This window comes from Scyliorhinus torazame, chromosome 11, assembly GCF_047496885.1.
Source record: "Scyliorhinus torazame isolate Kashiwa2021f chromosome 11, sScyTor2.1, whole genome shotgun sequence".
NCBI classification, from domain to species: Eukaryota; Metazoa; Chordata; class Chondrichthyes; order Carcharhiniformes; family Scyliorhinidae; genus Scyliorhinus; species Scyliorhinus torazame.
Genome location: NC_092717.1, coordinates 185,999,473 through 186,019,081, shown reverse-complemented (window position 1 = coordinate 186,019,081; position 19,609 = coordinate 185,999,473). Strand labels below are relative to the sequence as shown.

The window sequence follows — 19,609 nt, the reverse complement described above, 5'->3', positions numbered from 1 at the left end:
GATCGGTGCAGACTCAATGGGCTGAATGGCCTCCTTTTGCACTGTAGGGATTCTATGAACGAACACCCAGGAACAACAATAGTGCTGTTTTATGACTTTATTGAGTTTTGAAAGGGAGAGTCATTCAAGCACTGCATCTCTAAATGTTAAATAGTGACTCCTGCTGTGTTTGTGGATACTGATTTATTGAGTGCAGGATCCGGCTTGACTGCAGTGCCCAGCTAGACCAAACAGTTTGCCGACATTCATGGTGCAGGCACACAAGTGAAGAACTGCCATTTGGATCAAGTACAGGAGGTCAATTAGTGTCACTGAAGCAGTCCATGTCCAAATGCAACAGGACCTGGACAAGTGACAAATCACATCCATGCCACACAAGTGCCAGGCAATGGCCATCTCCAACAACAGGCACAAGTCAGAAGTGTAATGGAATACTCTCCACTTGCCTGGATGAGTGCAGCTCCAACAATACTCAAGAAGCTCGACATCATCCTGGACAAAATAGCCAGCTAGATTATTACCCCTTCCACAAACATTCACTCCTTCCACCACGGATGAACAATGGCAACCATCTACAAGATGCACTGCAGGATCTCACCAAGGTTCCTTAAGCAGCACCTTCCAAACCCATGACCAATACCATCTAGAAGGACAAGGGCGGAAGATACATGGGAACACCACCACCCTGACGTTCCCCACCAAGCCACTCGCCATCCTGACTTGGAAATATATCGCCGTTCCTTCACTGTCGCTGGGGTAAATCCTGGCATTTGCTCCTTAACAGCACTGTAGGTATACCTCCTCCCTAACAGCACCTACACTTCAGGGACTGCAGCGGTTCAAGAGAGTTCACCACAATCTCAACGGAAATTAGGAGTGGGCAATAAATGCTGGTCTGGCTAGCAATGCCCACATCCCGTAAACGAATAAAATAAAAAAATCACTGGATGCATAGCCCCAAAAATGTTCAAGAGAACAACTGACGGGGGGGCAGAAAGGTAACCATCTACAATTTTACTGACTTACCAATCACCCAGCCATACACAGTCTCGACACCGCAGCGACACTTGGCCTGGCCTCCAAGAACAGTTTGCAATGCCTCACGCACGCCACTACCCAGCGGACTTGGCTTCTTAGTCACTGACGTCCAGGAATCCAGGCAGTCAGTTGGTAAATAGGGACCGCTATAGTCAGAGCACTCGAGCTGGGCTGTAGTGTTGACATGTATCAACTTCAGCTTGTAGTTCACACCTTTCTGTGTCTGGGTCCCTTCTGGCAAGAGGAAACAAAGAAAGATATTAGCAATGGCCACTTCACCAGTCCCACCATGTAACAGTTCCTGTACCTGGAGATCCGATTGCAGTATGTAGCTGATATATATCCGGAACCATTCAAAAGGTGATGCACACAACAAATTGCCTTTGTAGTGTAGTCACTCATATTTGGTAGGCAAATACATCAGCTAGCTTTCAATGAGCAATATGCCACAGATGACAACAATTTCATGGCTTTGGTGTTATTGGTTGAGGGAAGAATGTTGACTCCTTGCTCTTTAAATGGAGGATATTTATGTTAAACGGGGCTTGGTTTAATAATTCATCTGATGATAATACACGCTGACTTAGCACTGGGTCTGGATTATGAGCGCATGTTATGTTTAGCTTGGGCCAACAAGACAGCAGGAAAAAATGCTATTTGTTCTCAGGATATGGACAAAACTGGCGAGGCTCCATTTAATTCCCATCACTCGTTACCCATGGAAGGTGGTAAGTGGTTGTGATTGAGCAAACGGCTTGCTAGCCTTATTTAATTATTTAAAGCAAAAGCACTCCTATTCACTTGTCACAGCCAATAATTTACTTTTGAAGTGCAGTCATTGCTGTGTTGTAGCCAAAGATCGTAGTCGATCTGCACAAAACAGCAATGACCAATTAATTGTGGAAACAGAAGCATATGCAGGCCCATACCAGGTAAGGGTGGCATGTTCTCTTCCTTGACCAACATCAGAGTTAGCATGGTTTTATGAAGGGCAAATCATGTTTAACTCATTTGCTTGAGTTCTTCGAAGATCTAACAAGTGGATAATGTGGATGTAGCATATCTGGACTTCCGGAAGGCGTTTGATAAGGTGCCGCACAGAAGGTTAATTCACAAGGTGAGATCACATGGGATTAGGGGTAACTTATTAGCTTGGATAGAAGACTGGCTGACGGGCAGGAGACAGAGAGTCGGGATAAATGGGTCTTTTTCTGGATGGCGAGATGTAACTAATGGGGTGCCACAGGGTTCGGTCCTTAGGCTCCAGCTATTTACAATCTATATTAATGACTTGGATACTGGGATAGAAGGTTCTCTAGCCCAATTTGCAGATGACACAAAAGTAGGTGGGACAGTTACTTGAAATGAGGAAATCAGAACCTTACAAATGGATATAGATAGGTTAGGAGAGTGGGCCAAAATGTGGCAGAAGGAGTTTAACGTAGATAAGTGTGAGCTCATGCATTTTGGTCAAATAAATGGAAAAGAAACGTATTATCAAAATAGGGAGAGACTTCGGGATGCTCCGATGCAGAGGGATCTGGGTGTCCTCGTGCATGAGTCACAGAAAACAAGCATGCAGTGCAGCAGATAATACGAAAAGCAAATGGAATATTGGCATTTATAGCAAAAGGAATTGAGTATAAAGGTAAGGAAGTGTTGTTGCAATTATACTAGGCATTGGTAAGATCGCACCTGGAATATTGTGTTGTTTTGATCCACTTATTTGAGGAAAGATGTAGTGACATTGGAGGCAGTTCAGAGGAAGTTCACTAGATTGATTCCAGAGATGAGGGGTTTGTCGTATCAGAAGAGATTGAACAGTGTAGGCCTATACTCTCTCGAGTTTAGAAGAATGAGGGGAGATCTAATTGAGGTGTACAAGATGCTAAAAGGTATGGATAAAGTAGACGTGGAGCTGATGCTTCCTCTTGTGGGACATTCTAAAACGAGTGGTCATAACCTTAGAATAAGAATAAAATAGCAAATTTAAAATTGATTTGAGGATAAACTACTTCTCCCAAAGGGTTGTGAATCTGTGGAATTTGCTACCCGAGTGCGTTGGATGCAGGGACAGTGAGTAAATTTAAGGAGGAGTTAGACAAATTTTTAATTGGTATTTTGTTGAAGGGTTATGGAGAATGGGCAGGACGGTGGAGTTGAGGCCAGGATGGGATCAGCCATGATCATACTGAGGGTGTTAGTCTCGGGATACTAAATTGCCGACTCCCACTCCTAGGTGATGTGTTCTAGGGAGGAGATGCTCTGGCTTATTTTGCAATCCAGCTCTTGGCCTGTAACATTGTAGGTAGCAGATGAGGTACATATCAGCGATGATAGAATGGTGGTGCAGGCCCGATGGGCCAAATGGCCTAATTCTGCTACTATATATATTATCTTATATCTTAGTGAGGCAGTTAGACTTTTATAGTAATCCAGCAATTTCCACAGTCATTGTTTGGGTGCCAGCCCACAAATTATCAGACTCGGTCAATTTCCTGTGGTGCGATGTGAACTAATATATGCGGGTAGCTAAACATTACCATACAAAACCACGATTGCACTAGAAAGGGTGCAGAGGATATTCACCAGGATGTTACCTGGTCTGGAGCCTTTCAGCTTTGAAGAGAGCCTGGTTAGGCTGGGGTTGTTCTCCTTAGAGAAAAGAGGCTGAGGGGAGACCTGATTGAGGTGTACAAAATTATGAAGGACATAGATTGAGGAGATAGGAAGAAACATTTCCCTTTAGAAGGGGGGTCAATAACCAGAGGGCATAGATTGAAGGTGAGGAGCAGGAGATTTAGAGGAGATTTGAGGAAACACTTTCTCACCCAGAGGGTGGTGGGAATCTGGAACTCATTGCCTCAAAGGACGGTAAAGGTGGGAACCCTCACAACATTTAAGAAGCATTTAGGCGAGTACTTGAAATGCCATAGCATACAAGACAACAGACCAAGTGCTGGAAAATGGGGTTAGAATAGACAGGTGTTAGATGGCCGGAGCAGACACGATGGGCCGAAGGACCTCTTTCTGTGCTGTAAAACTCTATGAATCTATCTAGTCAAAATAAAAGGCATACCTGTAAGTCTTTGGAAGAAATGGCGATCAAGTACTTGACTGAGGTAAAAAGGGTTAACTTGCTGCAATATACAGAGAGACCAGACTAGATCAACCAGCAGGAATGGATTCATCTCCATCAGTGCACTGCTTAGTTTTTCATGAATCTGCAGAATAAAAAAGGATATTTAAATAAAAATGATACATTAGTTGACAAATACCTACTGATAATCCCAACTGCATCTAATGTAAGGCTAATTCTAACATTTTGCCTACTAACACCAAACTAACAATTCTGTAGTTCTCCATTCTCTTCCTGCCTTCTTAAATAACGAGGTTACTGATTAATTAGGGAATCATCGGTTATGACGAGAAAGCAGAAGAATGGGGATGAGAAACATATCAGCCATGATTGAATGGTGGAGCAGGCTTGATGGGCCAAATGGCCTAATTCTGCTCCTATGTCTTATGGTCTTAATGGGTCTAAGGGCTTGCATTTTGGATGAATTACTTTCTTCTCCTTCACCTTTCCTGCTTTCCTTATCCAGGTGTCAGCTGCCGACTGGTACCGTACCCAAGTGGCTGTTCTTCATGGGCGAGTCCAGACTGCAGATATAAGACCATAAGACATAGGAGCGGAAGTAAGGCCATTTGGCCCATCGAGTCCACTCCACCATTCAATCATGGCTGATTTCAACTCCATTTACCCGCTCTCTCTCCATAGCCCTTAATTCCTCGAGAAATCAAGAATTTATCAACTTCTGTCTTAAAGACACTCAACGTCCCGGCCTCCACCGCCCTCTGTGGCAATGAATTCCACAGACCCACCACTCTCTGGCTGAAGAAATTTCTCCTCATCTCTGTTCTAAAGTGACTCCCTTTTATTCTAAGGCTGTGCCCCCGGGTCCTAGTCTCCCCTGCTAATGGAAACAACATCCCTACGTCCACCCTATATAAGCCATTCATTATCTTGTAAGTTTCTATTAGATCTCCCCTCAACCTCCTAAACTCCAATGAATATAATCCCAGGATCCTCAGACGTTCGTCGTATGTTAGGCCTACCATTCCTGGGATCATCCGTGTGAATCTCTGCTGGACCCACTCCAGTGCCAGTATGTCCTTCCTGAGGTGTGGGGCCCAAAATTGCTCACAGTATTATCATGATGAGATATGCAATTAAGAGTCGATTTTGTCATTCCACCTCCCGGGAGAGGATAAAACATTGAGGCCATTTACTTTGGACTAGAGGAAGATCAATTGGGAGTATTTCCTAATGAGAAAATAGGAACTGGAGGGGAGATATTTGGGAGCTCAAATGCAGAAATCATTCAAAACTAGCAGGTATAAAAAGTAATCGAAACGGCTAAAGGAATATTGACATTTGTCTCAGAAGACCGGAATGCAAAGGGGAGGAAGTTATATTGTACAGAACTTTGGCCATGCTATCTGGAGTACAGCATTCAGTTCTGGGCACCACATCTCAGGAATGATAATTGGCTGTGAAAGTGCATCACAGGTTCACCAGAATTGCACCGGTACTCAAGAGGTTTGAATCATGATGACAGGTTTTGGCTCATCTGCCCGAGTGAAGAAGATTGAGGTGAGATCTCATTGAAATGTTTTTAAAAAGTATTTAATAGGATATAAAGAAATTATTTTATCTAATGAGGGAATTAAGAATAAGGAGAAATAATTAAAAAATGTAATCCAGTAGCAAAGTCAGGAAACAGGCTTTCAAACAAAAGGTTGCAGAAATCCAGAATTCGTTACCTGTTTTTTAAATCGTTCATGGGATGTGGGTGTCGCTAGCTGGACCAGCATTTATTGCTCATCCCTGAGGGCATAAATGAGTCAACCACATTGCTGTGGATCTGGAGTCACATGCAGGCCAGAACAGGTAAAGACGATAGATTTCCTCCCTTAAAGGACATTAGTGAACCAGATGGGTTTTTACGACAATCGACAATGGTTTTATGGTCATCATTAGACTTTTAATTCCAGATTTTTATTGAATTCAAATTTCACTCTGCCATGGCAGGATTCGAACACAGGTCTCCAGAGCATGACTTTGGGTCTCTGGACTACTAGTCCAGCGACAATGCCACTGCGCCACTGCCTCCCCTGAAAAGATTATGTAGCATTCAAGACTGAGATCATGACATTTTTGTTAGGTGAGGGTATTAAAGGATATGGGGCTAAGGCAGGTAAGTATAACCAAGGTTTGGATCAAGGTTGGCGGCACGATGGCACAGTGGTTTGTACTGTTGCTCCACAGCGCCAGGCACCCGGGTTCAATTCCTGGCTTTGGTCACCGTCTGTGCGGAGTCTGCACGTTCTCCCCATGTCTGTGTAGGTTTTCTCCGGTTGCTCCGGTTTCCTCCCCCAAGTCACAAAAGACGTGCTTGTTAGGTGAATTGGACATTCTGAATTCTCCCTCAGTGTACCCGAACAGGCGCCAGAGTGTGGTGACTAGGGGATTATCACAGTAACTTCATTGCAGTGTAAATGTAAGCCTACTTGTGACAATAATAAAGATTATAAGTTGCAATCCAACTGAATGGTGGAACAAGCTCAAAGAGTAATACCCTACTCCTGTACCCAAGAAAACAATTGCAGCAATCCTAGCTGACAACATGGGGGTAACGTTAACTGAAACTGCCAATGGTGTGCAATACCAGTTTTACAACCCCATCCTATTATACTCCACATTAATATATTAACCCTGTGACTCAGGTGAGAATGCTACTACAGAGTCATGATTGATACAGAGAGAGTATTCCCATTCTTCTCTACCAATTATCATCATTCCTACCTTAGCATAGAAGGCATCTCCTATCGTTGGCTGATAATTGAGACGAGCGAAGGCCATAATAATGTTACAGAGTTGCACCCCAGTCATCTGGTCACAATGCTCAAGTACATACTGTATAAGAAAACAAAAGATGTTAATATACCTTTTTTAGCTTCTTGAAAAGGCATGATCAGTAAGTTTGCAGACGACACTAAAATAGGTGGTATTGTAGACAGTGAGGCTCTTAATCAGCTGGGGAAGTGGGCCGAGAAATGGCAAATGGAGTTCAATACAGATAAATGTGAGGTGTTGAATTTTGGAAAGTCAAATCAAGGTTGGACTTTCACAGTGAATGGTAGGACCTTCGGGAGTATTGTGGAACTGAGGGGCTTTGGAGTTCAGGTGCACAGTTCTCTAAAGGTGGAGTCACAGGTAGATAGGACAGTGAAGAAGCCTTTTGGCATGCTGGCCTTCATCAGTCAGGGCACTGAGTATATAAGTTGAAAAGTTATGTTGCAGTTGTACAGGACGTTGCTGAGGCCGCACCTGGAGTTTTGTGTTCAGATTTGACCATCTTGTTACAGGAAAGATGTTATTAAACTGGAGAGAATACAGAAGAGATTTACAAGGATTGTGCCAGGATTCAAGGGACTGAGTTATAGGGAGGGATTGGACAGGCTATTACTTTTTTCTTTGGAGCATAGAAGGCTGAGGGGTGATCTTATAGAGGCGTACAAGATCATGAGAGGCATGGATAAGGTGAATGCACTCAAGTGTTTTTCCCAGGGTTGGGGAATCGAGAACTAGAGGGCAAGGTTTAAGTTAAGAGGGGAAAGAATTAATGGGAACCTGAGAAGCAACATTTTTACACAGAGGGTGGTACGTATGTGGAATGAGCTGCCGCAGGAAGTGGTTGAGGCAGGGACATTGACAACATTTAAAAGGCATTTGGACAGATATATGGATAGGAAAGGGTTAGAAGGATATGGGCCAAATGCAGGCAAATGGGATTAGCTTAGATGGGCATTTTAGTTGGCATGGACCAGTTTGGGCGAAAGGCCTGTCTCCGTGCTGTAGATTCTATAATTCCATGAAAATGGCTGCATATATAGAATCTCTACTACAGAGGTCCTCTGCACAGAGAGTAGTGTCCCTGCCTCTGGGCCAGAAGCTTCGGGTTCAAGTTCCACTTCATGATGGTCAAGGAAGTTATGTCATAACATGGCCAAACAGGGTAAGTATCATTTTGCAAATCTTCCAACACAGGCAATAACAGCAGGAGAAATTCCTGGTCAGCCTTGTAATGGAAAGAAATTGGAGCCTCTATCATCACCGTCCATAGCTTCAGGCTCCAACATGCATATAAACGTGTGTGTTGCCACATCAACTCAGACTCATTTGGGCCCGGTTGGTTCTGTTGACTGGACAGCAGGTGTGGATCAGATTGATGCCAACAGCACGGGTTCAATCCCCGTTCCAGCTGGGGTGGATTTGTGACCTACTTCTTTGGAGAGTGGACCTGTTTTCAGGCAGAGAACTCAAGATGTATATTAAATATATGCATCTAATGTACATATAAAAAATATGGCCATTGCCACCTCTTGATGAACTTCTGATTTAACTTGCTCAATTTAATTTGTAACTCACTACCATATATCCATCTATATATATACTACCCAAATTCCTCAATTGGCTTCCAGCCAGTAACTCACTCCTGACTATCCATCTATCCATTCTGTGTTATAAACATCTGAGAAAATGTCAACATGCAACTTACTTTAGATATCCTTTATTCTGCACAGAAACCATTGATATCGCTGGATTAGATCCCTGCCTGCAACTCACTTTTGTTTACATTATATTCTACATATGTTCATATCTCCATTTGCTTTATTTAGCAGTTTTGTTTTAAAGAAATAGAAAAGCATTAGCAAAAGTTATTAATGCACTTGGGTTACATTACATTCTGTGTCTTAATCTGACATTAATGAATGGCATGAATAAAAGAGGGAGACTTACTCTAAGAAATTATTAAACTGTTATTTTTTAAAATTCCCCCTCCATGTCTTAATCCGATTTGAGTAATCTTCCCTTTGAACATAACGGTTCACTCCAGACAGGAACAAGTTTATTTCTCTTCAATCCCTGAATTGACAATGGTGGTGAATTTCAGATTAAAACTTCGGAATGAGATTTCTGGCGAGATCCTCTGGGTCCCCGCAGCACATTTCTCAGCGGCAGGAGGTGGCCCGCCGGTGGCCGGGGGCAGGATCTTCTGGTGCTGTCGCTGTCAAGAATTTCCAACAGAATACACCCGCCGGGAAACCCGCGGTGGAGGTGCGCCATCGACATGACCACAAGAGCCCGCCGTCATGACCAGCTGGAGGGTCTCGTCTGTTGTATTAACCAGTAAAGCATAAAAATGGCCATTAAAAAAAATCAATAACCAAAGATGTGGTTGACCAATCAACGGGTGCATGTGTGAGAGAGAGAGCGAGCGAGAGAGAGAGGCAATTGGCCACCTCACAGAATGCACTTTCTTGTCCCAATCTCCCTCGCTAAAGGATAGATGTTTGCGACAGAATTTGCAAAAGTAAAATACTGCAGTTGCTGAAAATGTGTAATAAAAACAAAAACTGCTGAAAACCTTCAGCAAATTTGGCAGCATTTGTGGAGAAGTTAATGCTTCAGGTTGATAACCTCTCATCAGTACTAGGAAAAGTTACGTAATAGAGGTAGCAGTTTTTAAACAAATACACAGGCAGGAAAAGGATAGAAGGAAGAACAAAAGGGAAGTTCTATGATAGGATGGGGACATTAAATGACTAAAGGAATGAGAGTGAAAGGCAAACGGGATGATATTGGTACAAGAAAAAGGTGATCTACCGGAGGTATAAATGGCCATAGCAGAATCATTAGCAACATGCCTGAAGAAAATGGAACCAGAAGTTGTGATCTGAAGTGGCTGAATTCAATGTTGATTCCAGACAGCTGAAAAATTTGTAAGTGAAAGATGAGGCACTGTTCCTCTCACTTCCGTTGAGCTTCATTGGAATAATATATGGGGCCGATGACAGAGAGGTCAAGAGGGGAGTGGAATAAAGGATATCTAAAGCATAGAATTAAAATGGCACACATATGGATGTTTGCGTCACATTTTCGAACTGAACATTCCTCAAAGCGGTCACCCAATCTACGTTTGGTCTCCCATCTAGAGGAGACTGCGTCACTAGCAGTTAATATAATATACTAAAATGAAAAAGTACAAGTAGATTGCTATTTCACCAGGAAAAAGTGATCGTGCTCTGGACAATGGAAAAGGAGGTGGTGTTGCATCTTCTGCATTTGCATGTAAAGATTCAGCAGGGAGCAGAGATTGGGGTTGATTGAAGAATTTATTTTCCTATCTAAAATCTAAACACGCAAGACAGGAATTTGTGGTTTCAAGTTATAGAAACATAGAAAATAGGAGCAGGAGTAGGCTCTTCATTGCTCCACCATTTGCTCCAGCAGAGGGCAGTAGAGAGGAGCTGCTGATTGGCAGGAATTTGTGGTTTCAAGTTATAGAAACATAGAAAATAGGAGGAGTAGGCTCTTCATTGCTCCACCCTCTGCTCCAGCAGAGGGCAGTAGAGAGGAGCTGCTGATTGGCTGTTGCAGGGAAAATTAGCATCAGTGCATTGCGGTCACTGCATCCAGAAAGTGTAGCTGAGCAAGACACCCTAGGTGTTCAAGTCAAGGCAAGCATCCAGCAGAGGGCAGCAGAGAGGAGCTGCTGATTGGCTGTTGCGGGGAAAATTTGCATCAGTGCATTCAAGTCAAGGCAAGCATCCAGCAGAGGGCAGTAGAGAGGAGCGCGAGGAGAGCGGTGGGGACTCAGTGAGGAGAGCAGCGGGGACACAGGATAAAAGAGCGCGAGGAGAGAGGCGGGAACACAGGATAAAAGAGCGCAAGGAGAGCGGCAGGGACACAGGATAAAAGAGCGTGAGGAGCATGGCGGGGACACAGGATAAAAGAGCGCGAGAAGAGCGGTGGGAATACAGCTGCCGGAGAAGTGGCCTTCAGGTTTTCGGCGGGAGCAGTGGCCAGGGGTCTGTCGGGAAGGTAGGTTTTCCTCTTTAAAAACTTACTTTGAAGAGGGACATCACAGCAAAGCAGTGACCTGATTGGCTGGTAAGGGAAGTGCTCCAATTAGTAGTAGCTGGGAGAAATTTAACTCTTCGTGTATTGGTAAGTATTGTGATTGGTAAGTAAAATCTTTATTCCTTTCACTTATTCATTATTGATATTATAATTGTAATCAGTTAAGGTAAAGTGTAAAAATGGCAGGAGATCCCAGACCCGTGTTATGCTCCTCGTGCTCAATGTAGGAGTTCAGGGACGCGGCCGATGCCCCTGACTCCTTCATGTGCGGGAAGTGTGTTCAGCTGCAGCTCCTGTTAGACCGCATGACGGCTCTGGAGCTGCGGATGGACTCACTTTGGAGCATCCGCAATGCTGAGGTCGTGGACAGCACGTTCAGTGAGTTGGTCACACTGCAGATTAGGATTGGTGAGGGAATGACCAAAAGGCAGAGAAAGAGCAGGAAGGCAGTGCAGGTGTCCCCTGTGGTCATCTCCTTCTAAAACAGGTATACCGTTTTGGATACTGTTGGGGGAGATGACTCACCAGAAGGCAGTAGTAGCCAGGCTCATGGCACCGTGGCTGGCTCTGCTGCACAGAAGGGCGGGAAAAAGACTGGCAGGGCTATAGTCATAGGGGATTCAATCGTAAGGGGAGTAGACAGGCATTTCTGTGGTCGAAAACGAGACTCCCGAATGGTATGTTGCCTCCCGGGTGCACGGGTCAGGGATGTCTCAGATCGGCTGCAGGACATACTGAAGGGGGAGGATGAACAGCCAGTTGTCATGGTGCATATAGGCACCAATGATATAGGTAAAAAATGGGATGAGGTCCTACAATCAGAATTTAGGGAGTTAGGAGATAAGTTAAAAAGTAGGACCTCAAAGGTAGTAATCTCAGGATTGCTACCAGTGCCACGAGACAATCAGAGTAGAAATTCAAGAATAGTCAGAATGAATACGTGGCTTGAGAGATGGTGCAGGAGGGAGGGGTTTAGATTTTTGGGACATTGGAACCGGTTCTGGGGGCGGTGGGATCATTACAAATCAGATGGTCCAAACCTGGGCAGGACTGGAACCAATGTCCTAGGGGGTGCTTTTGCTAACACTGTTGGGGAGGTTTTAAACTAATGTGGCAGGGGGATGGGAACCAGATTAGGAAGTTAGAGGTCAGTAAAGAGGCAGCAACTAAAGCCAGTAAGGTACTAGATAATAAACTCAATGTGACTAAGGGGAAGAGTAGACAGGGAAGAGATGATGAACGCAAAGGGACCGGTCATCTGAGGTGCATTTGTTTCAATGCGAGAAGTGTAGTAGGTAAGGCAGATGAATTTAGGGCTTGGATTAATACCTGGGAATATGATGTTATTGGTATTACTGAGACTTGGTTGAGGGAAGGGCAAGACTGGCAATTAACTATCCCAGGATATAGATGCTTCAGGAGGGATAGAGAGGGAGTTAAAAGGGGTGGAGGAGTTGGATTACTGGTCAGAGATGATATCACAGCTGTGATTAAGGAGGGCACGATGGAGGATTCGAGCACTGAGGCAATATGGGTAGAGCTAAGAAATAGGAAGGGTGCAGTAACATTGTTGGGACTTTACTACAGGCCTCCCAAAAGCGAGCGTGAAGTAGAGGTACAAATATGTAGACAGATTATAGAAAAATGTAGGAGCAATAGGGTGGTCGTGATGGGAGATTTTAACTTCCCCAGCATTGAATGGGACTCATGTAGTGTTGGAGGCGTAGATGGAGCAGAATTTGTAAGGAGCGTCCAGGAGAGTTTTTTAGAGCAGTATGTAAATAGTCCAACTCGGGAAGGGGCCATACTGGACCTGGTATTGGGGAATGATCCCAGCCAGGTGGTTGAAGTTTCAGTCGGTGATTACTTTGGGAATAGCGATCACAATTCCGTAAGTTTTGGAATACTCATGGACAAAGACGAGTGTGGTCCTAAAGGAAGAGTGCTAAATTGGGGAAAGGCCAAGTATAACAAAATTCGGCAGGAGCTAGGGAATGTGGATTTGGAGCAGCTGTTTTAAGGGTAAATCCACATTTGAAATGTGGGAGTCTTTTAAGGAAAAGTTGATTAGAGTGCAGGACAGACATGTCCCTGTGAAAATGAGGGATAGAAATGGCAAGATTAGAGAACCATGGATGACGGGTGGAATTGTGAGACTAGCTAAGATGAAAAAGGAAGCATACATAAGATCTAGGCGACTTTAAACTGATGAAGCTTTGGAGGAATATCGGGAAAGTAGGACAAATCTCAAACGCGCAATAAAGAGGTCTATAAGGGGTCATGAAGTATCTTTGGTTAACAGGGCTAAGGAAAATCCCAAAGCCTTTTATTCGTATATAAGGAGCAGGAGGGTAACTAGAGAAAGGATTGGCCCACTCAAAGACAAAAGGGGGAATTTATGCGTGGAGTCAGAGGAAATGGGTGAGATTCTTAATGAGTACTTTGCATTGGTATTCACCAAGGAGAGGGACATGACGGATGTTGAGGCGAGGGATGTATGTTTAAATACTCTAGGTCAAGTCGGCATAAGAAAGGGGGAAGTTTGGGGTATTCTAAAAGGTATTAAGGTGGACAAGTCCCCAGGTCCGGATGGGATCTATCCCAGGTTACGGAGGGAAGCGAGGGAAGAAATAGCTGGGGCCTTAACAGATATCTTTGCAGCATCCTTGAGCACGGGTGAGGTCCCGGAGGACTGGAGAATTGCTAATGTTGTCCCTTTGTTTAAGAAGGGTAGCAGGGATAATCCTGGGAATTATAGACCTGTGAGCTTGACGTCAGTGGTAGGCAAACTGTTGGAGAAGGTACTGAGGGATAGGATCTATTCACATTTGGAAGAAAATAGACTTATCAGTGATAGGCAGCATGGTTTTGTGCAGGGAAAGTCATGTCTTAGAAACCTAATAGAATTCTTTGAGGAAATGACAAAGTTAATTGATATGGGAAGGGCTGTAGATGTCATATACATGGACTTCAGGAAGGCGTTTGATAAAGTTTCCCATGGCAGGTTGACGGAAAAAGTGAAGTCGTATAGGGTTCAGGGTGTACTAGCTAGATGGATAAAGAATGGGCTGGGCAACAGGAGACAGAGAGTAGTGGTGGAAGGGAATGTCTCAAAATGGAGAAAGGTGACTAGTGGTGTTCCACAGAGATCCGTGCTCGGACCACTGTTGTTTGTTTATATACATAAATTATCTGGACGAAGGTATAGGTGGTCTGATTAGCAAGTTTGCAGATGATACTCAGCTTGGTGGAGTTGCAGATAGCAAGGAGGACTGTCAGAGAAAACAGCAAATATAGATAGATTGGAGAGTTGGACAGAGAAATGGCAGATGGAGTTCAATCCAGGCAAATGCGAGGTGATGCATTTTGGAAGATCTAATTCAAGAGCGGACTATACGGTCAATGGAAGAGTCCTGGGGAAAATTGATGTACAGAGAGATCTGGGAGTTCAGGTCCATTGTACCCTGAAGGTGGCAACGCAGGTCGATAGAGTGGTCAAGATGACATACAGCATGCTTGCCTTCATCGGATGGGGTATTGAGTACAAGAGTCGGCAGGTCATGTTACAGTTGTATAGGACTTTGGTTAGGCCACATTTGGAATACTGCATGCAGTTCTGGTCGCCACATTACCAGAATGATGTAGATGCTTCAGAGAGGGTACAAAGGAGGTTCACCAGGATGTTACCTGGTATGGAGGGTGCTAGCTATGAAGAAAGGTTGAGTAGATTAGGATTGTTTTCGTTGGAAAGACGGAGGTTGAGGGGGGACCTGATTGAGGTCTACAAAATTATGAGAGGTATGGACAGGGTGGATAGCAACAAGCTTTTTCCAAGAGTGGGGATGTCAATTACAAGGGGTCACGATTTCAAGGTGAGAGGGGAAAAGTTTAAGAGAGATGTGCGTGGAAAGTTTTTTACACAGAGGGTGGTGGGTGCCTGGAATGCTTTGCCAGCGGAGGTGGTAGAGGCGGGCACGATAGCATCATTTAAGATGCATCTAGACAGATATATGAACGGGCGGGGAACAGAAGGAAGTAGATCCTTGGAAATTAGAAGACAGGTTTAGATAAAGGATCTGGATCGGCGCAGGCTGGGAGGGCCAAAGGGCCTGTTCCTGTGCTGTAATTTTCTTTGTTGTTCTTTGTTCTTGTTCATTTATCAGAAACCTGTTCCTGTTTTCCCACATATCCTTTGATCCCTTTAGCCCCAAGAGCAATATCTAACTCCTTCCTGAAAACATACAATGCTTTGGCCTCAATTACTTTCTGTGGTAGTGAATTCCACAGGCTTACCACTCTCTGGGTGAAGACATTGTTCCCCATCTCAGTCCTAAATGGTTTACCCTGTATCCTTAGAATGTGACCCCCCCAGTTCTGGTATCCCCCCTCCATCTGGAACATCCTTCCTGCATCTTCCCTGTCTAAGCAAATCTACACAAGATTATGAAGAAAATTGTAATTAATAATGTTAACTTATACACCCTTCCCTCAGTTTAATTTCAGAATTGTACATTAGTTCTTATTCCCATTGAGTGACATCATTGCTGGAAGCTGACCTACTGCTCCATTCCCACCATTTTTGTTTTGGTACCCAGTGTCAGCATTTGGTATTCCCAAATCAAGTATAACACGGGTTAGTCAAGCTCCTAGCTCACAATAAGTCAGACAGTATTCCGTTTTATGACTTTAGGAGTGTTACAGCAGGTAACATACAACATGTTATTAGCTGATACAGATGTATCCCAAAAGGTCACAAAGTCCAATTTTTAAGTGTACAGAGGTTCAGATCAATCAGTTTCATTGTTTGGGGAGAGATTTATGCAGGTTGGAAGATGATTCTCAGTTCCAAACTGTAGCTCAGAAACACCTCGTGTTAAATTACTTGTTCTTTTCTTTATTTAACATTGTTGCATTTCTGTCTGATGTGAGGATAGAAATAAAATGTTTATTGAACGCAAGGTAAGAGTTCTGATAGCCTCTTAGCTCTTCCATCATCTGAGCATTACAAGTGTTTTCTGTGACATTCAAAGTACTTCCTGGTTACCTTCTTTCTTCACCTGAAGATGCTATCATGCTTGGATAAGTTACTGCAAACCACCATTCTCCAGCCACAATGCCCATCACTTTTGTTTTGGTACCCAGTGTCAGCATCTGGTATTCCCAAATCAAGTATGACACGGGTTAGTCAAGCTCCTAGCTCACAGTAAGTCAGACAATATTCTGTTTTATGACTTTAGGAGTGTTACAGCAGGTAACATACAACATGTTATTAGCTGCTACAGATGTATCCCAAAAGGTCACAAAGTCCAACTGTTAAGTGTACAAACCTCATCCTGTACTTAGTCATCCTCCATGCACATGCCCTGTCTAACATGAACCTCAGTCAGCTTCCATTCAGAATCCTGAACTGCACACGACACAAATTCTAACCACTGCTGTCTGCAACCTATCCTGCATTAAATATCGTTCGACTATCATGCCTGTACTCCTTTATCTCCTCTTTGGTCTTCACTTACCAGCTCTTTCAGGGGTTCAGCCAAATTGACATATGTAATACCCTGAACCCAGAATGCAGCTAGGTGGCACAGTGGTTAGCACTGCTGCCTCACGGTGCCGAGGACCTGGTTTCGATCCCGGCCCCGGTTTACTGTCATAGAACATAGAGTGCAGAAGGAGGCCATTCGGCCCATTGAATCTGCATCGACCCATATTAAGCCCTCACTTCCATCCTATTCCCGTAACCCAATCACCCCTCCTAATCTTTTTGGACACTAAGGGCAATTTAGAAAGGCCAATCCACCTAACCTGCACGCCTTTGGACTGTGAGAGGAAACTGGAACACCCGGAGGAACCCACGCAGACACAGGGAGAATGTGCAGACTCCGCACAGATAGTGACCCAGCGGGGAATCGAACCTGGGACCCTGGCGCTGTGAAGCCACAGTGCTATCCAATTGTGCTACCATGCTGCCCCTAGGAAACCGGAGCACCCGGAGGAAGTGTGGAGTTTGCACATTCCCCCTGTGCCTGGTGGGTCTCACCTCCACAACCCAAAGATGTGCAGGGTAGGTGGACTGGCCATGCTAAATTGTTCCTTAATTGGAAAAGAAATGAATTGGGTACTTTAAAAAAAAATTTTAAACCACGGTGTAGCTCCCACTCATCCAGCTCTGCCCACCACCTATTACTCCCTAATTCCTTTGTTTTACCGTCTCTTGGCATAACGTTCATCCCTGTCAATTTTTTCCACTATACTTATCCCACCTTAAAAGGCCTCCTCAAAAGACAACTTATGAAACTTGTGCCTCCAATCATCTCATCTTACACTTCTTTTTTTCTGAGCAGCGACTTGGGAATTCAAGCACAGGTTATTGTTGCCTTGCAATTCCAGACTCTGTGCACCGTAATGCCCCAATCACTATCGTGGACATGGCCAGTTAATGTAACAGAGATAAGGGCAGTGGAATTTAGCATTAAAGAGAAATGTTCCAATATCTATGTTACTCTTTGCTGCCTCACCTGTGCTAGAGCCTCAAACAGAGGCAGATTAAGCCACTTCAGGTATGCAAACGACTTTGTGCATCGCATGACATCAATAGGGGTCAGTTCCGGTACCCTCGGAAGAAGCTCGGCCGCTAAGCGTTGGAAAACCTGCGTCTGTTGGAAATTCAGTTTCCCTGTAGGAACATTAGAAGGCAAATGAAATGTTTTCTGTAGTTCTTCTTTGTTATTTAATGAAGTATTTTTGGGAGAAAAGCAGATAAAATAGATGATGTACTCCACACACCAACTTCAGGGACATTTTCTGGCTACAGGATTCTTTGTGGGGACAATTCCCAATCTCAATGCATCACTATGGGAGCTGTCAGTCAAAGACACAACACTTGATCACACAAGGGTGAGTGAGCAAATGTGCGGAGTCAAACCTTATAGCTCCCCAACATCATAAGCAAAGACACTGCAGCAGCTGACTCTCAACTTCTACATCTTCTTCAAACTGTAAGAAGTCTTACAACACCAGGTTAAAGTCCAACAGGTTTGTTTCAAATCACTAGTGATTTGAAACAAACCTGTTGGACTTTAACTTGGTGTTGTAAGACTTCTTACTGTGCTCACCCCAGTCCAACGCCGGCATCTCCACATCATGACTTCTTTAAACTGGGCTGTGACAGGAGCCTGGACACGGTAGATATTAAAAAATAGCAAGCTGGGTGCAGAGAAAATATAGTTGTATTTAAGGAAAGGTAACAGTTGAGGGGTAAGCAGGACTGTGGGAAGCTTGGCCAAAGCTAATGCTATTAAAAATACCTGCTCTGGGTGAAATTTAGGGAGGTGATCTGACAAGGCACTTAAAATAACCAAGAGACTCGACAGGGTGGAACAGAGAGTGACTATTTCTGTTCACAATTAAGTTAACCGGTTAAAAGAAAATCCAGTAAAAGCTGTTCCCACCTTTGTGAAAACAGGGGCAAAAATATTCAAGAACCACACCCACTTCTTATATCTCCAAAAACAACTTACCTTTTTGTCTCTGACCCTACTCTTTACTTAATTATCCTCTTGCTCTTAAAATATTTATAACATATTTGAGTTTTCATTGATTTTATCAGCCAATGCTTTTTCATGTCCTCACTTTGCTTTCCTAATTTCCTTTTTAGTTTCACCCTTGCACATTCTATATTCCTTCCTATTCAGGATTTTGGATGGCCTGAGTACTGAAAGACACTATATGTATGCAGGTTCTTCATCCTTTCTCTGATGTTCCATATACAAATATCCAAATCTCTAGATTAATTGTCAACCTGTAACTAGCTCCCAGGGTGTCAATGGCACAGTAATTGAAACAAATTGCTGGAAATACACCAAAGGTCCCTCAGCAAAGAAAACTGCATAACCTTCTGTTTGTACAGTTTCCTAAGAAACACAGAACAACTGGTTTGCCCCCAGATGGCTAATGGAATTACTGTATCTCTGCAGCATTTTAATTTTATTTCAGAATTCCTGCATCTACAGTGGTTTCTTTATATCTGTTAAAATCTGTGTGTAGGTGCCCTCACAAGAAATGCTTCTGTCGTATTGGTCCTGGTTCATGCGGTGCACTGTCGCAATGTTCTCATTGGTCAGAGACTTTAGACTTTCACCAACCATAAGCAAATGCCATGTCGATCAGTACTCCAGTCTTCAAGTCACCGTGCTTCTGCATGAAATGATATGAAAGGGCACGGAGCAAGGGGATGGAGCGCCGATTCTGCATCGCCAAAGCCAGTGCCACCTTTCTTGTGTCATCGGGAGTGAAAGACTCGGCCAGTTCCAAGCCCTAAACGTAAAATTAACAAATGTACAGTCAAAATGCAAACTTTGCACAGACTCAGGTTACAAAGAATTTGTATTCATTTTTTAAAACATTTTTTTTATTCTCCTCCCTTTTCACATTTTCTCCCAAATTTACACCCTATAATAAACAATAATCAGTAACGAAAGTGATGTCAATCCCCATATCAATAACACCAATCCCATCCTCCCACCAAACCCCCAAACATTAGCACGCATGTTAACATAAACAAATAACAAAAAGGAATCA

The 19,609-nt window shown here is 43.8% G+C and overlaps 1 protein-coding gene across 2 annotated transcripts in view; it reads right to left on the bottom strand.

Moving 5' to 3' along the window:
• tbrg4 (transforming growth factor beta regulator 4) overlaps nt 1–19,609 on the bottom strand; it is a 53,474-nt gene that overhangs the window by 16,776 nt on the left and 17,089 nt on the right. For both annotated transcript variants that reach the window (XM_072468156.1, XM_072468157.1), the window contains exons 4-8: nt 19,174–19,345; nt 17,548–17,705; nt 6,908–7,018; nt 4,118–4,262; nt 1,027–1,272 (exon numbers count right to left, since the gene is read on the bottom strand). In XM_072468156.1, the coding sequence (XP_072324257.1) occupies nt 1,027–1,272; nt 4,118–4,262; nt 6,908–7,018; nt 17,548–17,705; nt 19,174–19,345 (832 nt within the window). The remainder of the gene's footprint in view (nt 1–1,026; nt 1,273–4,117; nt 4,263–6,907; nt 7,019–17,547; nt 17,706–19,173; nt 19,346–19,609) is intronic.